Below are 27,510 nucleotides of genomic sequence, written 5' to 3'. Positions count from 1 at the left end.
CAAGAGGAGCGAGCTCGTGTTTATATAGTAGCTCCGCCTCTGCGCCGTGCGCATGCTGCCGCACGTCGCGCCTGATGAATTGTGGGACATGTTGTTTGGATATCGGTAAAGTTAGTGGCGGAGAGGGCCCCTGCGAACTCCAACGCCCACAATTCTACCACAACAGACAACCATTTTAACCAATCCCACTCTAGAATTTTCAGCTCGGTAAAGCCCGCCCCGCTCTTCGTCCATTGGACAAGAGGACATCTTTGCTGTTGCTAAGCTTAAAGTATTTTCTAATTGGACGGTGTGGCAGTCTATCAACAGAACGTAATCCACACCAAGAAAGCAGTCCGGGGCATTTTTATGGGAGCTACCATCTACCAATAAAGGGGTAAGTAGTAAAAGGGACGGAATACAAATTGGTTTAAATACTTCTAAATTACATCGCACCGTTACTAAAACAAACAAAATATGTAATACTTGTTAATATAGAGTTTAGCTTGACTTGCTGTCCACGTAGCCACACGTAGAATTAATGCTACAGCGAACTCCCTCCTACATTTTAACCAAAATGAAGACAACCTCTGACGGAAACTAGTCCGCGCTGTGTGTTCACATCAGAAAAGAAGTAAATAAACACGTTTGAAAATCCAAATAAATGTTCTCGTTCACTGGTGAAAACACTTAGTTCGTTTTCACTTGGCTCTTTGAATGTTTCCGTATAAACAGGCTGTGCGCTGTGCGGAGTGATACACTGGGGGCAGCGGCTCAGGAGAAGTCTGGAATCAGCGTAAACAATCGTCAGTCATTGTGGAGCGGCCGCTGCGAGCACATCTCCGAGCCCCTCGCTGTGTAAAGGGCGGGTCAGGCGACCGCACTCTGGCTCAGTGGTCGTGTTCGCAGTGTTCTGGCTGGTGCAGAGTGTTCCTGAGTATTTTCTTCCACTCGTGCTCTGATCTGCAGTGTTAGACCTACGCTGTTGTGTCGTGTTAACAGCTAAGGATAAGCTAGCTAACGTTAGCCAAACGTTGACGCTAGTTAGCAAATGAGCGTCTGTGGCGTCGCGACTAAAATTAAACTGTTAGCAAATCAATGAATGTGAAGTAAAACACGCCATAACTAAATAAACGTAACGTGTCAACGCCATGTTACTCAAAAGCTAATAGCTTGGAGCTAGGAAAACTCCACTCAGTCCATGAAGCTAGCTAATGCTAAATAGTTTACGCTACTACGTTGCGTATAAAGTTAATAAACAATGGTCTGCTTTTCATTTTCAATGAAATGTTTTCCGTATATATTAATCGACAGAGCTGCAAACACTACAAAGAGAATAATGGCCAAACAACTAACAGATCGCCAGGGTTAGCCATCTGCTAACTAGGCCTGTGTTTATCCTGGGTCAGATTAGTTGCTGGATAGGAATGTTCGTTTTGTGTTACAGAATTACGATTGATTCCAACATATGTATATGTACTTCCTTTCGGACAGTGTGGTTCTCGGTGTGTATAAATACGCAAACGGTTTTATCAACACACTTTGTTCGTAATGATATGTGATGGGAGACCCTCGATGAACTAGTTCAGTTTCAGGAAGTAGACAGGCCCTGATCTTGCAAGGCAGCCCTGAGCCTCCAGTGAGTTCACTGCTGCTCACTAAACTCTAGTTGTATTCTGCATGACAAAATAACAATGTTCTTATACCAGCTTTCTTCTCATTTTCTTTATAAAGGTGGTCAGGTTTAAAAGATAAATAAAATAAACAGCCGTAAATAAATCAGTGTTATAAAAATGTGTCAGTCTTGTTCTTGCAACTTAAACTATTCCTAAATATAAAATTCGGAATGCACATTCTTCACCAACACACTTGGAGGGATGGCTTGCACACTCAGTGTCTGTTCACTGTAGAGGAGCCAACACACTGACTTCATCTTTCTGAGTGTGCTCTCTTTCCTCACAGTTTCCTGCAGCAGTCAGTCAGTGGGTTATGCAGGAGGTGACCTCTTATGGTGGCTGACGGCTCTCTCCCAACACTGGGAATCCGGTGGCTTCGAACACAACACAGGCCTAGTGTCTCTACTAATAGAAGCAGACAGAGTTTCAGCTCTGGCAAATGAGCGAGCTCAGCCAGGGAGTCCTTTGAGGAAGAGGTGATGTGCTGCAGTTAATATGAAACCTAATGACCACGGAGATTGAGAAATCATACCCATCATACCCCCCCCCAATCTTCTCCAATCAAAGAGCGGCACAGGCCAACGGAACCGAAGCTGCTCCTGCATAGATCCCAGCTTGTGAGGATTAGCAGGCATGACTTAATCTCTCGGCCCGTCTAACGTTGGCTGTGGCTGCAATTGAGGAGAGATGAAAGATGGAAATGGTCACAGCCCTATGTGTGGCCTTGAAGGGTAAAATGAAACGTTGGCTGACATTCATCCAGGCACGGCAGGGCTGGGCTTTGTCACATTTTCATGAAGCGGCTCCAGATTGGTGTTTTTGCAAGAGATGTGGCAGAGAGAGGCAAACACCAAATACCCGAGATGCCTTAAATGAGTGAGGGAAAGACAGATATCGCTGTAAGCACACTCCACCCACCCCACCAAACCAGTTTACTTGTGTGTGTGTGTGTGTCTCTCTCTTTCTCTTTCTCGCTGTGTGTGCTCCCAATCCCATGTGTGGATGCCTGTGAATCAGGGAGGATCACATTTTATAGCTTCATGGACAGGAGCAGATCCAGACCGCCCGGCTGAGTCCTGTCCAACTCCTGCTCTCTTATACAACTCCATTACAAAGACTCAATCAAGTTTGCAGCCTGTGCTTCGGGCACCTCTCCATCTCTCCACCACAAATAAAGATTTCAGTCCGGCTCCCCTTTTTTCACAGATCCGCGTGGACAGCGTGCACAGACATCTGGCCACAGGAGATGAATTTGACATTACAGAATTGATTGTTATTGTTCTTGTTGAGATTTCAGCTGTTACTTCAAACAACCAACAGAGGGCGCTGTTCCCCAGTTTAACTGGAATTGAAGTGGCTTGTTCCCTCCTGGAAGTAAAGGTGTTTTTTTTCTCTCTCTGTGAGCAAGACTTCTTTAGAGAAAATACACTCATTCAACCTCATTTTTTATTTCTCTGATACGGTCGTTGGACCAAGGACCTAAAAGTGTTTGGTATCTAACAGATTTCAGCAGATAGATGCCCCCTGATGAAATGGCAGACAGAAAGCAGACAACCAGCTGCACTCTTGATTATACAAAAGTCACTTTTTTCACTGACTTTTGGAGGAGAATATGGCTGTATGGGTTTTTACCTTCATGTTTTTCTAACATTTTTTAATGTTAGAATATACAAAACATAATTCAAATTTAAAATAAGACCAGTGATTATTTATTCTTCTGTAGTGAAACTCGTCTCCCCTGGTCCCCTCGATAAATTATTTCTAAGATGTCGATGTCATCTCCACCATCACACTGACTCCGAATATCTTTATGCTGGTGAAAAGCAAGGAGCCATAAAGCCATAAAACTACTGAGGTTACAAATTTGTTTTAGTCACTGCATTCTATTGTATCATGTTGATTTCGTAATCTAGGAGCAAGCTGGAACAAGAATCTCCTTCAGGGTAAATCTAGTCTTATCTTAATCATAGTTTACGACCAGTCAGATATATGTGTGTTCTCAATGACTTATAAGAAGTTGGGGAAATGTGCCTATAATAAACTACCCCATCACTTCGTGTGTGTATGTTGGTGCAGGAGGAGGTGGGGGTGCGTAAAGTGCGCGCCTGGTTTGGAGTCATATTACGCACGAGCATGGGGAGCAGCGCCGGGGAGGGACTGCGTGGTTTTTTTTTTACTTGTGGAAAAGGAATAACGGTTGCGTTGCACGGTCTCTCGGTGTGTGCTCGGGGTCTTTTAGGTCCTGCACAAATCCGCGTCTGCCCCCGGACACCTGCACAGCTCAGACTTGGTGCTTTTCCCCTCCACGAGTTACCGCGGCGAGTCCCTGAGCACTTAAGCCGTAACCTGCAGTTTATTTTTCTCTTGGAGTTGCTACAAGTTCTTTAATAATGTTGGGCAGCGGCAAGTCACCGGCCACCAGCTCCCGGGAGCCGGGGAAAAAAGTGGCCGAGAAGACCATGGACCCCATCAGGAAGCTCGGTAGGGAAACCTGCAAACTTTTACGCACAAGTTGAGCTGTCCTCTCTCTTTTCCACAGAGCTGACACTCAGCGACCTGAGGTAGAAACACCATCTTACTGATATAAAATCATACAGTAAATGCGAATCTTGTTTTTCTTTTGAGTTGACTTGACTCCCTGAGTTTAATATTAATCTCAATAACACCGGTACAGACATTTTTTATGTTCATAAAATAATACGCATGGAATCAGACCAATTTCACTTGTATTTAGTGGTGATATAGCATATCACGGTGTTTTCTATACTTAATATCCAACAAATTCAAACAAACTCTCTACTCATTCTTGATATGTACTTATCTGAGTTTACAGAGAATGTTATCATACTTTGAAATCTTAGTTCTAACAGTGCTACTGTATTTTTGTTATTTTCGTGGAGTCAGGATATCTCTTGTATTTAGTGCTGATAGGCTTAGTTATAACACTGCTACAGTAGTTTGAATAATCACGTAAACATTTTGCATAAAGTCATGTGAGACTGTTATCTCACGTATTTAGTGCTTATAAATCTCACTACTATATCATGGTATTTTCTAAACCATCTATACACAACCTTATTACTGATTCAGTAACTTAAATCTGATGATGCAGTATAAAGCAGATTTTCATTTGCTTTTATTTAATATGAATGAGTCTGCTAGTAATGGTCAGAATTGGGTGTGTGAGCTCACACAGCTGAAAAGGACAGTGTGTGTGGGAGTGTAGTTGAAGAAATCATGTGTCGATGATCTGAGCTGCTCTCTGAGCTGCTGCGGCTGTGATTCAGGCTCCCCACCATTCCCATCCTGCCCACTCCCTCTCAGTCCACCAGGGCTCCTTAACACAAGCCCACTTAAGAAGCATGGTCACTCCTCGCCCAAAATAGCCACCTGCTGAGCAGCAACACAGCACCTGTCAGAATCTCTGAAAAAGGCCCTGAAGTTTGGAAATGTGCACCACTGTTGATGCTGTGCTTGCCATTTGACCTATTTATACCAAACAAATGTACAATGTGCTTGCAGACAGCAATTTAGGGGAAAATTCATCGTAAAACATATTTAAAACAAAGACTTTCCCCATAATCTTTTCTATAAGGGATCCAAAAATGAGTGCAGAAGTATCGAATTACAAATACTTCTCATTTATGTGATGACAGGAAATACCCTCAAAAAGCCCAGACAACGTCGGTGCTGCCTGTCACTAAGAATCCTATCTTTTCTATCTTAGGAAAATACATAACACCCGAAACTCACAGGCAAATAGATGGAGCCAGGCGATTAAAATCAGGAGCAATGCAAACATTTTCTAAGGTTAGAAGCGGAAGTGTGACATCTGACAAATTGGTCAAAATATCTGGATATATTTCAGATAGCTGTGAAGGTGAACTCATTTAATACCTTGAATTGTGTAAGTTGTTGCACATTGTACACTTGAACACAAAATCTACTCGTAGCCACAGCTGTCAAGTGGTTCTAGTTTTAACAAAAGAATGAGCATTAAATGAGTGGTTCGCTTCTGCTGGGTATTAGTGATTTCTGATGGGATCAGAAAATCTTCCTGTGACTGATTAGCAGGATTAGGGGGAAATAGCGGAGGCAAAGTTTCTAACATGAAATCAAAGAAACATGGATGCAGCCAAATTCAAATCTGATCATAGATCGGAGAATTTTTTCGTGTCTGTAGATGTCTCTAAAAATCTTTATGCCTCAACTCTAACACAGCTTGTTTTGGAATCAATGAGAGACTGTGTAATATGTGTTTCTTCTCTAAAGGCATCAGGCTGGAGCCGAGCATAAACCTAAAATGAATCCTGCTCTACATAACAACGCAGGTTTACTCATCAAGCAGATTTATTTGTAGAAAAGAGGTGAGGTGGGCAATTGATGAAGATGAGGAACACGACTAAACATCCAACCTACAGCCAGACATGAACATGTCGATTTATGAATATGTGCTGACCAATAGTGGAGCAGGAAATGGACAAATCTACCACCAAGTACAATTTGGAAATTTCCTCACCCTGGGTGCCCTCCCACCTCCAACTGGTGATAATAAGTTGATCCACCGATGTGAAATTATAAGGCATAGACTATTCAGCTCCACCTCTGTAAGTCCACCATGACCTGGAAGATCAAGGGAGGACGCATGATATAAGATATTCAAATCAGTACAAGCTTTAAATGGGGTATTGGATTGTTAAAGTGACAGAGTGAATGGATTTATAGTAGAGCATTCAATCATAATAAGATTCACTTTGAACACATCCGACCTAAAAGCCAAATCACTTCAGCATGAACAAAATCGCTGAAGCCCAAATCAGTGGATATGATACATATAGAAGCAGGTCATCTGCATAAAGTCATGATTTCAGTTCAACCAAAGCACGGGAGGTTTCTTTGAAAAGTGGGAAAGATGAAATAGGTTCAGATGAGTGGAGAGTAAAGAAGGAAGGGGACGTAGCTGTCTCGTACCACTTGACATTGTAAAATAACCCGATTGAGTCATTGATATGAACACTCCTCTGACACAAAATGGAGGAATCTCTTGACGACGGGCTGCTAAAGCTTGAGTCAAATTTTTGACACAGCATTCAGCAAAGACAGGAGTCCATAGGAGGCACATGTGGAGCCCCTGCCTTTTTCGTCAAGAGAACGGTTAAAGATGCCTAATTTCTGGTCAGTGACATTAGTAGAGGCCACATTTTCATAAAATGTCATAAAAAATAATTTCTTATATAGTTTAGCATGGCTTTATTAGAGAGTATAAATCCTTCCAAATTTAGAGGTTCATTAAGCCCATTAGCCACAAGTTCACATTAAAATGTTAGGTTTGCATATAATATGCAGTGTTTCCTCCTCTTTATAAACAGTCTATTGTTTCTTCCTCAAAAAAAAATCTGACACATAATAAAACAATTTACAACTGATCAGCTATTTTTTTTCTTCACAGATTACTCATGTTTACTGGTCCTAACATTTAATCCATGAGCTGGACTCCTGATCCCTAATGATTTTGTAACAGTATGTGTGTGTGTGTGTTTGTGTGTGTGTATGCAGGGATCCAGGCCTTGGCCTTGACGCAGCCGACTATGTTGAAAATCTGACACTTTGCATACGCTCATTAAATCATTACTAATGCTTGAGTTATGAAACTGTATCTCTGTGCCTGAAATTGTCATATGCAACTGTCAACACTATATTTGAGCTTTCCACTAATACTAAATAATGAAGCCAGTGAGGTCACCATCCCCGACCCCTTACCGCCATGTGTCGTCATAAATCAGTCAGATGGCCTTCAACCTACACTGGGTCTTTGCATCTATTGGAAAACATCACATAGTCCTTCCACACAGACTTGAACGATGTTAGTTCAGAGGTTTCTGTGTCCTGTGGTGTCACAGGACCAGCCCCACTTGTTTGTTCAGAGATTTCTCCCTCAGCCTTTTTGCTAGAGATAAATGTGGCCTGTGAGCCCCAGATTTGTTAGTTCTCAGACAATCCATGTTTGAATCAGACAAGTGCAATTGGATAAATATATTCCTTGCCACAGACGCCCCAGAGGGAATGTGGATTTGATTTCAGAGAGTCCAAGGCTGCCGGCAGCGTTTTTAGCTTCACAGCTCTGTGACATTGGGACACAGCAATTAGTTTTTTGTCCAAACAAACAGCTAGAATTTGTGTGCCCAGGATTTAAACAAACAAAGTCCATGGCTTGTGTTTTGTGGGTTTGGATTTGAGCCACTGCACAAGGTTGAAACTATAGGCTGAATGTATTTGCTAAGGGGAACATACCTGGAATTTACGTTTATTAGCAAAACCAAATTTAGAATCCTGCTTCCTCAAACAATACCTAAAAGAGACAAGAAATAGAGAAAATCAAATGTATTGATGACTCATATAAACAGTACTTAGTATGACAGTGCTTTTATGCACCACTAGTCCAAATCCTAATGATTTTCATTTGAATTATATGACAGTTTGTTCATTAGCTCCAAAGTAGTAAGCAGTTATGCATCTTTTTCTGTGACTGATTATTGCACAATAAAGTTTTTATATTAGATTTTTAGAGCAAATTCCATATTTAATTGATATTTTGTAAATGAAGAGGTCTCCACTAATATCAGATATCGGTATGATATTAGAATGTCATATTTTAAGACCTTCATGTCAATGACTGGATTCATTTATAACACAACTTGCTATGTATGATTTGAATAATTAATTTAGCAGAAAAGAGACTTTTGACCCATTACCCTGCCTTTCAGTTAGCAATCTTAAACATCCCTACCCCAAAAATGTTTTGAATCATTATAGTGAACCAACCATAATAAACAAACTTTTTGACTTCCACCCAACAATACAGCTCACACAATCTTGTTTCCTGCTGAAAATTTTCCAATCTGCCAACCTCAGTAGCTGGAGAAGGACTTCCAGAAACCAAATATCTCTGAATTCCAAACAAGACAAGCCAGATACAACTTATACTTCAGATTCATATTTGTTTTATATGTATTGCTGAACATCTAGATGGTAAGTACTGACCTATTCTATCTAAGTTACCATGGCAAATATCTCCAAATCCAGATATAGTGGATGTAGTTATGGACTCATTTGTATCAATGAGCAAACTAATGATGTATCATTACTTTTGAAAGACAAAGAGAATGAGCAACTGAGAGCTGTGTTTTTCTAACTGAATACAAAAAGGCTGCATTGCTGTCATGTCTAGTTATTTGTGGTCCAAGAACCATTGGCCGTAATCCTGCATTTCAACTCAGTTTGCTTCTGATCTTGTTTTGGGGGGAATCTTTACTCGGATCAGCCGATGCCACAACTCCAAAGAACGTTTTCTCTTTGTTATGCTTCCGCCAAACCATCTTTTATCAGTCAGATTGGCATGGCATTGTTTTTGTTACAGACTCGACCCAGTATTGAGGTAGACTTGGCTGCCCAATTTGTCTCCTGAACCCTCTCTTGGGGACAGACGAGGGACAGAATTGAGAAACCTCAGATGTCCCGTTACCCATATCAACAGAGCAGTAACGCGTCTATCTTTATGCAAGTGTACAATCTTGCTAGCTTGCTTTCGTGACAGTTGTTATGCTGAGAGAAATGTGAACCGTTTCCCAGGAGGAGCTGGTATGTGGGTCTGAGTGAAAGAGGACTCATGCAGACACAATCTATTACTGACCAGCTGATATGGTTATTTTCTTTCTGATGTTTTCTTCAGCGAGGAGGCTTCCCTGCTGCTAACATGTGTCAATACCCCCTCGGAGAAATGTGCCATTTTGGATTCATTTGAGTGTTTGTTGGTTTCTCACTGCTCCAGCAGCCATTTTTGTTTTTAGCCAGGTGTTCACAGGAACAGTTTAGACATTTTTGGAATGAACATTTTGGCCTGTTTTGGACAGACATTCATGGTGCCCAGAAAATTAATCTGGTTTCCCTGCATCTTTTGAAATATCTCGACATTGACTAGAAGAACTGGAACAAAACATATTTTGCATGACTGTAGAGTCTTGTTTTGACATTGCATCTCCTCTCTAACCATGCTAACACTGCTGCTCTCTCTCCCCCTCAGCACTGTGTGGAACTGGTTGCATTAGAATACATCAGCGTGGTTGCTAGCTAGTCGGCATGCAGGGCTTTGACCATGTGATGCAGTGGATGTCAACCAGATTTTCTGCAGGAGTCGATGAAAAGAAAACACGGCGCAGCCCTGTAGCCTGAAGAATCGTGCCCGTCCTTTCGTTTACACAGCCCTGAAGCTGCTTTGACCAGCATGCTCTGTATCAAAATGTGAATTTGCTGGTGTTTACAAGCACTGTGTTCGCCCATACCAGTTAGATATTAAAACGACGCAGGTAAGAGAGCAGGAATGTGGCTGAGGCTGGACAGGCAATAATAAAAGGTGGAGCAGCAGTGGGTCGACCCAGAGGCAGTTAGGCTGTTCGGGCAGCTTAGCATGGCCATTGACCTGCAGTTAATCAGGTCCTTGTGCTCAGCCTGTGGGAATGCCTCGCATGTGGTAACAGCTTGGAAAAACAGAGTTGCTGGAAGGGGGATTTCTTTTGTCTTCGGCCCTGGCGGTGGAGGAAGTCTCGGCTGCACCCAGTTTGTTTCTGGTTGGGGGGGGGGGGGGGGGGAGGAGAGAGTTGAAAGCAGTTTCTGTTGTGCCGTAGCTTTGGGGGCCCTCTGAGGAACTCTGTCGGCCATTTGGCACTGACAGCATGAGAGCTTATAGGGAATGGGAGAGAAAGTAGTCCAAATGCGCCTCTTCAAATCTTGTGTGGTTAGCACGAGAGACTGAGCCCTGAAGAATAATTTGACAAGAGTGAGAGTTTGTTTGGACTCCTCTTTTGAAATGGCTCTGTGAGTGGCCCCATTCATCCCTTTCAAATGAAGCAATGGGGCGTAGCTGAATGTCTTTTACACTTGTGCTGTAAAGCTGTGGTTGCATTATTTTTTTCATGAGCTTCAAAACAGGTTGCTGTTTCATAATGCTGACCGGTTCCTGGAGAATAATGACTTGGCACCATTGGTACATTTTCGGCCACTTTTTTGTTTCCACTAATTTGCTGATAAATCTTTGATATCACATAGGAGTAAAAAAAGCTAGCATTACTACTAAAGTGCAAGACAAAAACGATAAAGATATATCCCTAAAATTTGCTCAAAAAATAAAAAATTCTTACTAAAATGACGTATGAGATAACTCTCCAAATCTTGTCCTTAAACCATAAATGGGTTTATCATCAAAAAAATTATCATATATAGCTTTTTGATCATGAGTTAATCATGTCAGTTATTTTCTTTCAGCAAAATTCTGAAAACATCTGTTTTTTTTATCATTTTGGATTCTGGATAGTTGGTCAGATGAAATAAGCTATTAACAAAATGTCATATATTGGGCTCTAGCAAATTTTTATGGTGGTTTTTCACTGTTTTCAGACAATTCATTACTTAATGATTAATAGAAAATAATTATATGCTTAATCAATTGATAGTTAAAATAAATTGTAGTTGCACCCTTATAATTATACTGTAATTTAAAGAGAAAATTAAGTAACTTCTTCATCATTTACCATTTTACTCTGCAGACGCTCACAGGTTTTACCTTCAGAACATGTATAGTTTAAACATGTGAAATGTCCACTTGACAGTATTGGATTGTACCATGAACCTTTGGCATTTGAGACACAGACACATCTGTGTAAACTCACTATAGTCCAAAATCCACAGCAGCCTCAGAGGAGAGCTGCTAGTAACAGTTGTGTTCACCTGCCAATTATATTCACCGTTAATGGATTACATGTTTGATCGATAAAATGACATGTAAAGAAATCCCCATCTGATTTCCCAGAGGTGAATGAGACATTTACGGGACATTTATGTTATTTTCCAATCAGTGTAAAAGAAAGACAGACAAAACCCAAATCCTCAGGATCCTCAGCTCTAATTTGGATATAATTCCATCAAAACCAGTTCCTATGAAAGTACCTTTGTACGTGTCAAATCAAAAGAATAATTTCTTATATAAACATTTGGGCTGAAATGGATTCAGAAAACCTTTCTTTTTATTGTTTTGACAATCTTTAGCTCATGCACTAATCAGCACACAGTAACCTCTTCTCATCTTTGTCTTTCAGTGAATCCACATGACCGAGCTTTAACTCACTGTAATGTGCATTCCTTACATCCCTTAGGCCCCTGCTTTCATCTCTTATTTGGTCCTATAACATGCCCGATCCTTTCAGTTCTCACAACAAATAAAGAGGCTTGCCTCCATCCTGAGCCTCCGCATTTTTCTAAGCAACTCTGCCAAAGTCGTTCATGATTATATTTCCATCGAAGGTAAAAGGAAAAACTGGTGTGAGCGAAACAGCCAGAAATACTCGGTGTAACCTCATAAGCCTCATTTGCTATCGTGTTGGCCGACTGCTGCACCAAGAGAGGAATAAATCTACAAATTAACATTACTGAATTCAAGCTCAGCGTGAAGTATGGTAATCACACTCCTAGATTTAGAGAACACACAGAAACTTTACTAAAAAGTCACTTTTTAAGACAAACCCTGACAGATTCACACTGATCATACGCTTGTCTAAATCACTGGTATTTTTCTCTGAGGGTTTGTTTATAAAACAAAAATGCAGGTTTATGGTACAAGCGGAAAAGCAGTGTTGACTATATATATATGACGTAAGTTTGACAAGTACAGTCAACAAGGTTTGCTGTCGGGGAAATGTCACTGTTTGATAAGAGTCAGTCATTTTTTCTAAAGCATCACCCGATGGGCTTTAAAAAGCAGTCATGGTGTTTGGTGAAGTAGAACAAAAAGACACAAAAACTAAATTTTTATGTCCCTATGGTATTAAGAGCTAAGTTTGTTGAAATGTCTTTGTGCGGTACAGATCCATAAATCTACATAAATAAACATATTGTGACGTTATAGTCGGGATAGAAGGGCAGGTCTGAACATCTGATTAACCTTGTGTGACTCATGCACAGTGAATGTGGTCACAACAAAACAGTCTTTAACCGGTTGAGCTCCTTGTGACGCATTGGCACATTGTGAAACCGAATCACATTTTGTTTCCTGATATAAACTTACTGTTTTGTTTGTGTGTGTGTGTATGTGTATGTGTATGTGTATGCATTCTTCAGGGCTCCTGGACAATGAGGATATACATCTGATGATGAAGGGCTCCAGCATGGTGAAAATTCGCTCCCAAAGGTGGCAGAAAAGCCGAAACCTGCGGCTGCTGGAGGATGGACTCACCGTGTGGTGTGAGTCGACCAAGAGCTCCCGCAAAGCTAAAGCCCAGCAGACATGTAAGTGTGACCTGATCTTGGCTGTAAGGTTGTGAAGAGCGGGAACCAGAGCTCAATGTGGACTACAGTCTCAGCATAGACTCGATTTATATTGGAAAAGACACAGGAGGACCATAACAGGAGTTTGTTTTGACAAGTGAGGAGGTTGAGGGAGGCAGAGGGAGCTCTGAAAAGCTGCTGTCAGACAAACCGAGCTCTGGATGATATCCTTACATTCTCCGGAGGTTCAGCCCCTGGGTAAAAACTCCAGAGAATGTCCAAATGAGCCCATGGAAGAACACAGCAGGATATCGTCTGGAGGGTTCACTGTGAGCTAGTGTATGTGTTAATGATGGTCACAACGTTTTGTAACTGAAAAAACGAAAGAAATTTACCTCGGTATATATATATATATATATATATATTTATATATATATGCGTATGAAGGAGCGGTGTTATACATGTAAAAGACACTGACGGAGATGTGAAGAGAGCTTTTGGTGATAGGAGCCAGCGCCGGTGTCGATGTGCGTTAAAAAACAAAACACAAGATATCTGCAGGTCAAGAATCATCTTCTGCTTTGTTCTTATGTAAAATGCTTTCTCCGGAGTTAATGTCTGCAAATGGCTAAAGGGAGAATTACTTTTCTATGATGAAAACAGAGAAAGCTTAAATGAGACATGCTTTATCAGTCTCTTAGTGTCACATAGGATTTATGTGTTGGTAAAAGTTCAGCAAATTTAAAAAGCCCAGTTAGAGTTAAAGCGTGAGCAGAGGCCGACGTTTCCTACACACAGTGTTTGGCCATCAGAGCAGACTGGTCTTTGTCGGAAGGGTCCCTTAAAGAGACAGGAGCAGTGTTTCAGACAGAGGGTGAAAAGAGGCAATGCAACAATAGACGAATGTGTTTTCTGAACATTAGGAGCATGTAAACCTTTTAAAGTAATAGAGCAGATTAAAATGATGAACCTGAATATGAGTTTAGTTTGTCTCTTTTAAGCAAAATCAGATTAGGAGAAAAGGCTTTGCCTGAAGGGGAAATTATCTACAGACCAGCAGGCACTGCACAGCTCCAGTACAGAGTGGGACGTGAGTCAGTGTGACCATAAATCCTGCTTATTGTTCAGAGCTGTTGAGCTGTTTCATCTCAGCTCTACCTCTTACAAGTTCCTCCACTTTGTCTTTTGTTTAAAAGAGTTGCATGTTTTCCTCGATTCTTTGGTGAGTGAAGAGACTCTGCAACCCGGCTAACTAATGACCTCATTAATGTACGAACAAAATAACAAACCTCTTGACCTTTATGGATACAGGTACAATATGCGGGGTCATTTCTGCTGTGTTAAAAGACATGAATCAGAAGGGGAAGTTGATATGAGCCTACGACTCTCCCATTATGTTTAATTATTAATTTTCCATCTTCACATTTTTTCAAAACAATCAATCGTCTACCTACTGTAAACCTCCGGATTTCTTATCAGCTGAGTTGTGCCTAAAAAATATGACGACAAATGGCTGAAATAATACATTTTACAGGGAGAGTGAGACTAAATATGATGGGGTGAGTTATAATGATAATAAACAATATAAATGCTGCAGAGAAAGTTTGTTTAAGAAGAGCAAATCAGCATTTTAAACTCTTTGTTGACGCAGTGAAGTTATTCAAACAAAAGAGGTGAAACATACAGAAAAAAGTGCAAGGACATTTAATAACCTTAAATTTACATTGCATTTCAAATATGTGGTGCAAATCTCCTCCTACAATGAGGGGGCTAAAGGTGGAAAGGTGTCAGGTGACAGGCATGAGATCACATCTCTTTCGGCCGCTTTTATTTTCTTCCCTGTTGCCTAACCTTGAGCTCCCCCACCTTTGCCCTATGTGTGTGCTCTCTGTCCTGATGCTAGAACGCAGTAACCCCCTATAGCCTTAACATAGTGGCTGGGAGGGTGGTTGGGCAGATTTGTGGGTCAGTGGGTGGTGAAGGCCATCTTCATTGTGCTGCAGCTGTGTCAGAAATAGATACAGGGTAGTTAAGTTGCAGCATGTCTCACTTCTCACAATGATGACAACGAGCTATGTGAGGGCAGGGTGACCACCTCTTTTCACAGGCCCTGGTAGAACCACATGGGCACTCTGCGGAAGCTATCTACGTGCCTGTGTGCAGGGTCCCTGATGGAGCGTTGGCTTGGATCCTCTTTTCCGAGCTACAGGCACATCTCCAGATCCAGTGTGATCTGCGACGGCACCCTGCTGTCTCATGCTCAAAAGCACTTGGCATCGAATGCGACACTTACAATTGCAGCTTTTCTTCTCTACATGTACATGTCACTTCTGTCGCGTCTCTGGGACGACCACAAACGAGGAATGCTGAGTAATTTCGAAGAGGTGGACAGCAGAGGTTTTAATGACCTCCGGCGAGAGAATGAGGCCATTGTCAGGACTGATGCTGTTTATTGCGCGGCCGAGTGATCACCATGCTGCACCGCATCCCAGCGCAGAAAGAGACAAGCTCCTGTGTTGAATCAAGTTGTGTCAGGACCCTTTAGGAGCCAGAGTGTGTTTGTGTTTGGCTGTCTTCTCTGGGCAGCAAGTGTTGCCCAGACTCACCAGAGCCCTACAAATCATGAGATTAACAGATCACGTACATTTGTAAATCTAATCCGTTTGGCCCGTATAAAACCAAGATAAAAAGCATATCAAAAGATGTACTTAAGGTTTCCAGAGGAAGATTTTCCTTTTTCAGATGCCGAAAGAATGAGAACAGTTCAGTGACGGACAGGAAAGCCAAATACAAGATTAAAAGCATGATACTTAGATAGAATCAGTATGTAAGTAGAAATATGTTTTTCAGAAATAATGCTGCTTAGTGATATTTGCTATTTGTTAGAATTGCTGAAACAATGATTGCTTAACCTATCAGCTGAAACCCAGATTTTTTTTTGTTTTCTTGCCTTAAAAGAATATAAAATAAAAAGGGACCTGTTCATATACAGTCTTGACCCGGCGTCCTTTGAAAGGTAACATTTTTTTTTGCCTGTACAATATTCTTGGAATAAAAAAAAGGAAAATAAAATCTGCAGTAGCAGCATTTGTGCAAAAAACTATGGAGCATGGCCACAAGGACTCAAGCACTTCTGTGTCAACAGCTGCTGCAGTGATCGAAAATGATTTCCACAGATAGAACCAGGAGACCCAGAGATTTCAGAGGATGTATAAACTGTAATTGTCTGAAGTTTAGGTTTGGGACAAATGCACCTAAAGTAGCACATTCAAGCAAAACCATCCCCTAAATGGGACAGTGCATTTTATAAAATCTACATGTTAGCTTTGCCATTGTGGGCATGCTTATGTTAGCTTTTAGATAATAGTATGTGTAATAACTGTGTTTCTATAGCCCTGTTATAGTCTTATCATCTATTCCAAGTTCTTTAGCCACATTCAGTCATTCACATTACAGTGTTGCTATATGCAGCACCTTTTCTAACATACACTTCCAGCACAGCCGTTAGGGGTTTGTATCTTCCCCAAAGACACTTTCGCATGCAGACTGAAGGAGCCCAGGATCGAAAATCCACATTCTGGTTAGTGGACAACCCACTCCATCCCCCTGAGCAAAAGGCCGACCCAGCCACTACCTTGACTTTAGACTATTCAGTCTTGTTTTTTAGATAACTCACACCTCTAATTTGAAAATTATCCTGTGCAGCCACTAGAGGCCCAGCTTTCATTTGTGTGTCAGATTTTGTGATATAAGAGTCGAAATGCTGAAGGTTAAAATTACCCTGTTGAGGAGCCTGTATAGTGGACAGTTCAGCTGTATCGCGTGTTGAATTTTACAATCAGCCTCATTATGTGACTCTGCTTGCAGGGATTAACGATTCCCTCAAAAAAACTCACACTTGACCTTTAGCTGCTTCGCTCTACGTGTTGTCGTCTTGTTTACTCATCAACACAGAAACATTTTTAGCCTTATCTCCCCCGTCCGTTTCTTCTCCTCTCCTCTTGCAGTCGCAGTGACAGAGGTGGAGTGCGTTCGTGAAGGCTGCCAGTCGGAGGCGCTGCGGCGGGTGTCGGGGTCAGTGCCGGACAGCCGGTGCTTCACGGTGGTGTTCAGGGGAGCCAGGAAGAGCCTGGACCTGCTGTGCCCCGGTGAGGACGAAGCCCAGCGCTGGGTGCGAGGGATCCGCACCTTGAAGGAGCGAGTGGCCAACATGACTCAGAAGGAAAAACTGGACCAATATCCTACCCAATCTCCAATATGCTAGAATAAATATAGCGTAGCTGAGGCAGCATTGCAATGTTGAGTGACTCTGCTGTCACATGTGTCATTCCACGTCCACAGCATAGCTAAGGTGAGCAGTAATGACTGAATAGAAGAGCTCCGTCTAAATATAGGACTTTCCCTGTTAATTACAATCTCTCACAGCCTGAGAATAATATGAGTCTAGGTATCAGATGGTGCACAACATTAAGATGATCTCAGTCTCCTGCATTCCCTGTTTTAGTTTTGTCAACATATCAATCATCAGGAACGTTATACTGTTATCTTGTTTATAATGTTTCATACTTTTGTGTGTCAGCAGCTCAGTTGAGGTTTATCCAACACAGTAGAAAGCGTGGTCTTTCTGTGCTGCACAACTGCAGGGGACAATGTACTAAAATTAGTTTCTTATTGCTATTGCCTCTTTAATGCAGTTACATTACATAATATTTATTTGGCAGATGACTTTTAGTCCAGAGGGACTTGCATTCTACCTGCATAGAAACAAGAGCGAGACGTCATTAACACAGTAAGTGCTCAGAGACAGAGAACCTGCTCAGTGTTGTTAGAAACTTAATTCATTCAAAGAGAGATGACAGTTTTAACTTTTCGTGCTAGAGAACAGGGCTAAACAATGGTGACAGCAATAGAAGGAGGGTTTTGTCTTCCACTATATGTGACTAAACATCTGCATTTTGATTTGTTTTAGTGTGTGCAATAGTTTAAACTGTCAGTGGGTAAATTATTAGTGAAAGGCATTTGTTCTTCCACCAAGCTTGTGTTTTCATCAGCATTTGTCTGTTAGTTAGCAGCATTACACAAAAATTACTGGACGTACAACCACAAAACCTGGTGGAAGGATTCTGCTCATGGACGAACCCATTAAATGAAATAGGGGACTGATGTCTTATTAGTTTGTGTTTTGGTGCAGCCTTGATGGAGGGATGCACCCTTCTGAGTATTATTTTAGTTTCAAAGTGCACTTCACTGTTTTAACATTGCCCACCTTTAACAGTGTTGATTTAAAATGGACAGTTTATGAAAGCATTATTTAAGATATCGGTATACTAAATGTGCCTGATTTTTTGCAGTGTGGATAAGCACAGTGTTTTTGCAACGGTTCCTGGGAAACGTTATGTCAGTGGAAACATGGCTTAGGCATAAGATTTGAGTGTATTGTTGAATATTATTAACCGAAAACCTGACATGTCACAGTAGGAAAAGCACAGGTATAAAATGTGAAGGGACCTGGCATCATGCATGCTGGCATACTTTCATACTGTCATGTCTTAGTAGGACATGTGAAGTGAACAGTAACACCTGGGTTCTGCAACGATGGGTCAAAATGTCTGCTGTGAAAACAAGTCTATACTTTCAGTCTCGTTATATTTCCTTAACTCTCTACACTTGGATCCGAGGCTACCTGAGGCGAGCGGATCAGAACCAAGACGGCAAGATGAGCTACGACGAAGTCAAGCGGCTGCTGCAGATGATCAACATTGACTTGAGTGAGCACTACGCTCGCTCGCTATTCAAGGTCAGGGTCATGTGAATTTTTCTGCACAATGCGATACTGTGTATAATTCATATGAGCTGAGTTCTGGGTGTGAGGAGAAGCACAGAGATCTAGAGGTGGGGATATTTCTGCTAGTTGTGGTTGTATCACACAGGCTCTTGAGTCTCGAGTCTGTGTTCAATTACCAAGCCAGCAGCAAGCCCCCCCCCCCCCCCCACCACACACACATCTTGTTCGCTGTCTCTCTTATCTTCCCCACAACAAATCAAGAGCCAGTTATTTATTTATTGTGGGGGATTATTGCCTGCCATGTCCCTCAGCTCTCTATTACAGCTGAGTTGTTAGTTTGTATGCTGCTTCCAGTTGCAATTTCTAATACTGACCCTCCTCTCAGAACCATATTTTTAATGTGCGCAGACGGTTAGCTTCATTATGGAGATGCTTTCTCCACAAGGAACTTTAAGCAATCCCATCCTAATTGCATTTTGTGATAGATAAGTCTATCTTTCTCTATGTGCTCTTGATTGTTTTATTTTAATTTTTTTAATCCATCTCTCTCCCCTGTGTCCCAGAGATGTGACCGGTCCGGTGATAACCGTCTGGATCATAAAGAGATCGAGGAGTTCTGCAGGGAGCTGATGCGACGGCCTGAGCTGGATGGCGTGTTCAGACACTATTCAAGTAATGGTTGTGTACTCTCCACTGCGGAGCTGCGCGACTTCCTGGGAGACCAGGGTGAGGACGCCTCGTTGAATCACGCTCAGAGCCTCATACTCACCTATGAGCTCAATGACTGGGGTAAGTCCTGAAAGCAGTTATTAAAGGATTTGATGTCTCTTGATGGACTAAATAGTTATTTTGCCAATCACTGTGAAGATGTTTACTGTTCTTAACACCGAGGAAGCATCCGCTGCTGCACAAAAACTTCTTCCCCGCAGCGGTGAGAGTGGTTTGGTAATAGGAAAAGTAAATAGTTGTAAATAGAAAATAGTTATAGGCCTAGCTAAAATATTTAATTATTATTTTGAACACAATGTAACCAGGTTGAGTTTAAGTTTAGTGGAACATTGACCTTTAGTTATTATCGGTGAGAGAAAAACGTCTTATTTACTATTTCAACTTACAGTCAATAATCGACAATATTCACAATATACATTTTTTACAAAAATCCATTTCAGACATGAACTCTGGATAATGTCCATACAAAGACTTTGTATGCGTATAAACATATTACTATGGCAAAACAACACCTACTGCAACAACAAACAATGATTAAGGGGTAATGATAAATGCTAAACTAAGCATTCAGCTAAGCTGCTGTAATTGTGAAAGTGATTTAATATAAACTTCCTCACCAAATCACAACATTAAAAACATAATCTAAGGTCACTGTACAGGTTGAGACTTTACAGTATATTTGACCAACAGTTCCCACAATGAAGACTTGACATAGGACAGGAGCCTGTTAGCTGAAGACTCGGCCAACAGCTATTTATGTTCTCAAAACCCTTTATTTATCCAGCAGGGCCGGTCTTTCCTACAGGCGACATAGGCGATTGCCTAGGGCGCCACTCAGAGGGGGGCGCCAAAAACTGCGCCGAGCAAAAAAAAATTAAAATATATATATTTTTTTTTTTGCTAGGCAGAGTTTTTGGTGCCCCCTTCTATATGTGGTATAGCCATAAATATTGTATTTAATTACTTTAACAGTAATTTAAGTAGTTTCATTAGAGAAATCAGTTAATGACAGCAGCAATCAGGTGGAACGTTTAGCACGGGAGCAGTTGCACCCCGTACTGTCAGGTGCAGTCTGGATGAGGAACTGAATGCTCCGTGTCTTTATTGCTGCTGCATTCATCCTGTATTCTACAGGTTAGTAGTGGGTGAGAGTCACCTACGTTAGCTCCTAAAGCCTCGCTTGATCACCACGGGTGTCATTGAGACGTGTTGATGTCGTTTTGATTGTCAACTTAGACTGGTAAAACTTGGAAACTCCGCTGGGCAGTGAGGGCAGACACTCGCGCACTAGGTGGGCGGGGCTATATTCGCCTGTATAGGTGTTTATTTTACCTGCACGTCGTCTTGCAGGCGGGTTGCGATAGTATATTATTTACTTTACAGTGTGTAGTTCAGCTCCGACACACACAGACTCTGTAATTCATGTATTGTTATCGTGCCTAATAAAGACCAGTTATAAGCTAATGTTCAATAGGTCTATATTGTAAATGTTTATATTTCTTTATGAGTGATAATGTATATTAAGATGTTTGGAGGAAAGAGACACCATAATAATTGAATGTATGTTTTATGCACTTTAAAATGCAGTTACACTCAAAGAAATGCTTGTACTTGAAATTTTGTTTAATTTGAATAAGATGCAGTCTGGATGAGGAACTGAAGGCTGTGTGTCGTTATTGCTGTTGCATACATGCTGCAGACATGCTGCATGTATTCTACAGATATACTTTGTTGCTGTGGTATCAATCTTGGGACCTATAACATATATCTCCAACCAATACTTTGACATAAATTTTTTTTTTCTAACATTAGGGTAAAATGAGGCAAAAATCGAGGTACGAACCTCCTTGGTGTTGTCAGAACATGCTAGCACATTGAGGCTTATGGTTAGAGTGTGTGTGTCCAAGCAACTTCGACGAAGAAAGAAATAATTTTATGATACGTTTTCGTGTGTGTGTGTGGGGGGGGGGGGGGGGGGGGGGGCGCCAGGAGTGAAGCTTGCCTAGAGCGCCAAATGTGCTAGTGCCGGCCCTGTTTGCAGGTAAACCTGCTACAAGATAAATAACCTGAAGTGTTTTCGTCTAAATTTCAGCCCAGAAGAACCAGTTCATGACCCAAAATGGCTTCACCATGTACATGCTGTCATTGGAGAATGATGTGGTAAACCCCATCCACGCCAGAGTCTATCAAGACATGAGCCATCCCCTGTCTCACTACTTCATCTCCTCGTCGCACAACACCTACCTTACCAAGGACCAGGTCACTGGCGCCAGCAGCACGGAGCCATACATCAGGTATTTGAACTCACCAATAATCAGCTACGTTGTGTTTTGGATCAAGAAATAAACCAACTCACAATGACTGTGCTGTGGTGTAATGTTTGTAATTGTGTGTCCTTCGCTGTCAGGGCTCTGAATCAGGGCTGTCGCTGTGTTGAGCTGGACTGCTGGGATGGAGACAAAGGTGAACCCGTCATCTACCACGGCCACACTCTCACCTCCAAGGTGTCCTTCAAGGAGGTCATTGAAACCATCGCCCAGTATGGCTTCAAGGTGAGAGTGACTTTACTCTTCGACTTTTTCTCCTGTAAATCCTCAGCTGGGCGACATGGTGGTGCGGTGGTTAGCACTGATGGCATTACATCAATAGGGTTTCCAGATAAAATCCTACAGCGGCTGAGGCGTGTCGCACATTCACCGAAAACACAACTGCAAAAAGCCACAACACAATCACAATAAAACAATGGCTCACTTGACCACAGAGATTTGTTGTGGTTTATTCTATGGGTACTCTGGCTTCCTCCCACAGTCCAAAAAAATGCAGTAAATCTTGTACCCTGTGATTTGCTGACGACCTGTCCAGGGTGAACGTCGCCTCCTGCCCAATGTCAGCTGGGCTTGGCTCCACCTCCCCATGCAACCCTCAAAGAATAAGCACTATAGATAATGTACGGGTGGATGGAAATCCTCAGCTGTGACAGTGTGCATGCTGCTGCTCCTTACTGCTAATGAAATAAGTCAGACCTCTTGTGGTTACATACTTGGCTCCCAGGCAGCCCAGCGGTATTTTGGTTTTGACATGCTATAGGATTACACTGTTTGGCCCGCTTTGCTAGTATTTGATCTAATTGCATTTTAATGGCTTGGCATTAGAGTTTTTCTGTGTTTGTCCCTGCAGGCGTCCCCATACCCTCTAATTCTATCCTTGGAGAACCACTGTTCTGTGGAGCAGCAGGCTGTGATGGCTAAACACCTCCGCACCATCCTCGGCAGCAAACTGCTCACGAAACCCCTTAGTGACAACCCACTGAAAGATCTGCCTTCTCCCGAGGTACAAAGCTTGCACACACATACGCACATGCACACACAGAGCTGGATCCATTTTCAAAGACTTCTGGCTGTCTGGTTTTCAAATGAAGTAATTTGTTCCAATGACCTTACCTGAAGGACCTGAAGGGGCATATTCTGGTAAAAGGGAAGAAGCATATCCCTCACATCGGCCAGCTGGGCAAGACGGGCAGCTGTGCCAGCTTCTCATCCAGCTCTGAAGACGAACTAGCCATCAGCAATAAGAACACACCCAAGAAGGATCCCACAAAGGTCAGTGCCGGTAGACTCATCATTAACCCCGGGACTCTAAGCGGTTTGTCGATGATCCGTTCATTTTCTTTTATGTTTGCATTTTACCCTCTCACAGGTTTATTCTAAACTGAGCCCCGACCTATCAGAGCTGGTGGTGTACTGCAGGAGTGTCCCCTTCTGTGGCTTTGAAAATACATCTGAAAAACCACCCAATGAAATGTCCTCCTTCTCTGAAAGTGAAGCCCTTAAGCTCATCAAAGACTCGGGTACAATGGTGGAAATAGCTGCATTTTGACATTATAGCGAGAAAGTTGCTTGACAGCTGCTGATTCTACAGAAAATATAATCATGCTCCACTGTTTTTCTCTCTCTTTTTATTTGCAGGAAAGCTTTTTGTAAGACACAACAGCAGGCAGCTGAGCAGGATCTACCCCTCCGGCCAGCGTCTCCAATCATCCAACTATGATCCCCAGGAAATGTGGAACGGTGGATGCCAGATGGGTTAGTACTGAAATCTAGTAGCTGGGATGCTTTTTCTATTTGACAAACATTTCGGCAGCCAGTGAGAGCCAAGGAAATGTTTTACTAACCTACATTTCTACAATATGCCACCATGACAAAACACTGATATTATTGATGTCTTCATTGATTCATTGTTGTCCGTAAGCTTGTTTGTGATCAGGCGTGGTGCGTCACTGACTCTTCTCGTTGTGCTGTGCAGTGGCTCTGAACTTCCAAACACCAGGGGAGTCGATGGACCTGAACCAGGGTCGCTTCCTTCCCAACGGCCGCTGTGGATACACCCTCAAACCTGGCTTCCTGTGCAGCACCACGTCCGAGTTTAACCCAGAGATCACAGGAGGAGGCCCTGGTCACATCCCCACCCAACTGACAATACGAGTGAGTGGTAATCCATATGGCGTTATAGAGCATTTTAATGGATTCAAAAAACTTGGTAACCCCTTTGCAATTTTGGGGTTCTGCAAAAATTATACAGTTACAGTGAGAATTTGATGCACAAACTCACTGATTAACTTTTGTTCGTCAGATCATATCAGCGCAGCAGCTGCCGAAAATCAACACAGAAAAGGCGAGCTCCATCGTGGACCCTCAAGTGTGGGTGGAAATTCATGGGGTGGATATCGATAACGCAAGAGACAAGACGCAACGCATTGACAACAATGGTAATCTTGAGATGGAATTAAAGTAACAAACTATTATTAATTATATATACGCTTGAAGCAGAGATTTAATACATTCATCCTCCATACATGCTTATAATTAATTTTTCCTGGAGAATAATGTATAATGCTGTATATATATATAATGCTAATGATGTTTATTCAGTCTTGTCTTTTTATGGTAACATATCAAGGCAGGAGGCTACAAATTATATCCGTGAGCTTCTTTGGTCCTGATTCTGGGCTGTGTAGATCTTTGACATATTTTTGTGGGGAGCTTTTCCTGTTCAACGCCATTATTAGTTTGTTTGAACGCTCCAGTACTGATGGATTTTTTTTAAGCTCTTGTGCGCCCTCTACAGGTTTTAATCCACGCTGGGATTGCACGCTGAGCTTCCAGCTGCAGGTCCCTGATCTGGCCCTGGTGCGGTTTGTCGTGGAGGACCACGACCACACTGCTAAAAATGACTTTGTGGGACAGTTCACTTTACCTTTCACAAGCCTTCGTTCAGGTGCAAATACAAAACAGCTCTCTGTTTCATAAAACAGCCATCATTGGTGTGTGCGTTGTATAATGTTTGTACCGTCTTCTCTTTTCTCAGGTTACCGACATGTTCACCTATTAAAGGCAGATGGTTCTAGTCTGTCCCCTGCCACCCTCTTTATCCATGTCAAAGTGAGTCGCAAACGAGTTCCCGGCTTAACCGTGTCCGAGCGAATCGCCATTGCCAAAGGCAAGGCATGAATGACGTACATCTGGATCAGATGGAAAGCTGCATTTTCCAACAACAAAGAGCTTTGGAGACGGAGCCCTGACTGTGAGGAGGAGAGGACTTATGCCGCTGCTGCTGCCAGCCGGTCAGCCAGTCCATACCTCGATTGGTCCAATTTAAACCGAGCCACTTTCCAACACAGGAAGAAAGATGGTCTTTATCAGAGATGAAGAAGCATGCTGGCTCTCAGCAAATGAATTGCCTGGAGCTAGATAATAAATCCCTTTTACACTGTGGGAGTAACTGGTCTTGTCAGTGCTGAGGGCTCTGGAAACGGCTGAGGATGGGGTTCATGAAACACACTAATACAAGACTCTTAACGAAATTAATCTAAATACAGTTAGCCCTAGTGTGTAGGAGGTTATCTCAAACGGTATATGTTGGACACAGTGAAAGCTGTAGTTCATCGTTAATAATCTGTAATGTATTTATGATTCAAGAATTAATTTAACATTTTTAAATTTAATATATATTTGCCTTAACTTATAAAATGAAGATGATTTAACAAAAATAGTCCATACTTAACCCATAAGTGCTTTGAATAAGAATCAGACCATGACTAGCTGTGACTAAAAATGATAAACATTGTTTTACTAATAAAGGTTTCAGCACTGAGTGTCATGTATTACAGATGTAGTACTGTGATATTCGTCCATGAATGTTGAACAAAAGTTCAGTGGTTAGGTTTACTCTTAGTTTCTCTCTATATTCTGAGACAAATGAATGGATATATTTCCACAACTTACAAATGAACTTGAAACCGTAACAGTATTAACTTGCAGATCTACTTAAAGTTTACATATGGTCTTACAAAATGTAATTTATGGTATTTGCTTCAGTGAAATTTCCCACACGTTTACGATAAGGTGTCAAATTGTATTAGACTCTTAAGGTTTTTTTGCATGTCTGCAATCTATTGACCATCCTGTATTATTATTTTATTGTCTTAGTACTTGACATCTATTATATTGCGATACAACCAGTTATTAGTGTAGGCCAAAATGAATCATACAATACATACATTTACAAGGCTTACAGTGATGAAAGGTGCTGCACAATAATTATTGTAATGACAGTATATATGGTCAGATAGGTTTCAGTAGATATTCTGAATGGTTTTCCAGTGTTAAAGGTTATGGCCTGTGTTGTAGGACAGGCAGTCTGTGTTATGTATACATGAGAAAGAACTGTTTTCATAAAAGCACTAATTACACACCACTGTGGGAGACCCTTTCTTGTTGTCATTACATATACAATACTATGCACAGACTGTATGTATGTATGTGTGTGTGTGTGTGTTTGTTTTTGTACTTGTACTTTTGCATATATCTTTGTGATCATTTTGAACATAGACAGTACAGAGTGGGGGCATGTTGGCCGGTCGTCACCTACTGACCCTCTTTAAAAGGTCTGTTTGAGGGTTGAGACTTGATTTTACGTCTACAATAACGTTTATTTTAAGGTTTGGCATGTTTCTTGGATGATCGAGGTGAGAGTAGGGGGCAAGGAAATGCATTATGCCAACGACACTAAGTCAGTAACTACTGTGTGTGTTTCTGAGGTTGTACTTAATGTTCCGTGTCTAGAATGTAGTGGTGAAGTGCCATGTTTCCGCTGAATACCCCTCCCCTCCCCCTCCCCTTCCGAACATGAAAGAAAACCTGTGGTGGCCTTCAGGTTGCATAAAAACTCAAAAGAAGTTTGGCCAGTCTGGGCTTCTGTAATAAACATGGCGGCCTCAATTTCTGCCAATGGATCAATTTCATAGAAATCCCCTAAATATTACACTCTAACCTATTCAGGATGATAGGTTAGGGTAAGATCTAAATTGTGATTATTTTAAGGTTAGAGATGAAGTTTTGGTTAGTGTCTACAATGAATGGAAGTCAATGGAAAGTCCTAATAATGATCTCTCTCTCTCTTCTCTCTCTCTCTCTCTCTCTCTCTCTCTCTCTCTCTCTCTCTCTCTCTCTCTCTCTCTCTCTCTCTCTCTCTCTCTCTCTCTCTCTCTCTCTGTGTGAGTGTGAGTGTATGAGCTCAGAGTTAAATGTTAGTCAATTAACCATGATGGTTGTGGTCAGGATGATAATAATAATAATAATGATAATAATAAAGATCAATTTGTGAGTGTATGAAGCTAAAAAATAACAGTTTACTTGCCAGTACTTTGACCTCAACCATTTTGAAAATGCAACCGTTGCGCCATTGAATCCAGTCATTGGTTTAGGTTGCACAACATGAATTTCCAACCCCTCACGTGCTTCCTGTCAAATGCTTCACCGTCTTCATTTGGCCGCAGATCACGTAGCTCTAACAGTATTTGTGTGACTGTGACAGACAAGAGAACAAACACACAAGGACATAAATGATCTGTAGTGGGTTGTGTTGTTGGAGAAAGAAACAGTGAGATGACATAGTTAGCGCGTTTTCATTGTAGACACTTGGAGAAAGAGAGGGGGGCGGGGCGGGGGGCAGATCTGAACCAATGACAGC

General features: G+C 41.8%; 1 protein-coding gene across 1 annotated transcript; it reads left to right on the top strand.

Annotated features, from left to right (window-relative positions):
• The first annotated feature begins 3,826 nt into the window (after window positions 1–3,826).
• Window positions 3,827–26,230, top strand: plcd3a (phospholipase C, delta 3a). The gene is made up of 15 exons (XM_053444153.1): window positions 3,827–4,136; window positions 12,822–12,989; window positions 16,976–17,204; window positions 18,636–18,765; window positions 19,317–19,542; window positions 21,575–21,776; window positions 21,890–22,034; window positions 22,660–22,812; window positions 22,929–23,081; window positions 23,179–23,329; window positions 23,448–23,564; window positions 23,785–23,963; window positions 24,112–24,247; window positions 24,607–24,756; window positions 24,847–26,230. The coding sequence occupies exons 1-15, from the start codon at window positions 4,046–4,048 to the stop codon at window positions 24,987–24,989; spliced, it is 2,373 nt and encodes a 790-aa protein (XP_053300128.1). The 5' UTR covers window positions 3,827–4,045; the 3' UTR covers window positions 24,990–26,230.
• Window positions 26,231–27,510: the final 1,280 nt, after the last annotated feature.

The sequence above is a fragment of the Pleuronectes platessa genome, chromosome 16, assembly GCF_947347685.1.
Source record: "Pleuronectes platessa chromosome 16, fPlePla1.1, whole genome shotgun sequence".
NCBI classification, from domain to species: Eukaryota; Metazoa; Chordata; class Actinopteri; order Pleuronectiformes; family Pleuronectidae; genus Pleuronectes; species Pleuronectes platessa.
Note: the sequence above shows the minus strand (reverse complement) of the source record. Positions and strands in the feature narration are given on the sequence as shown.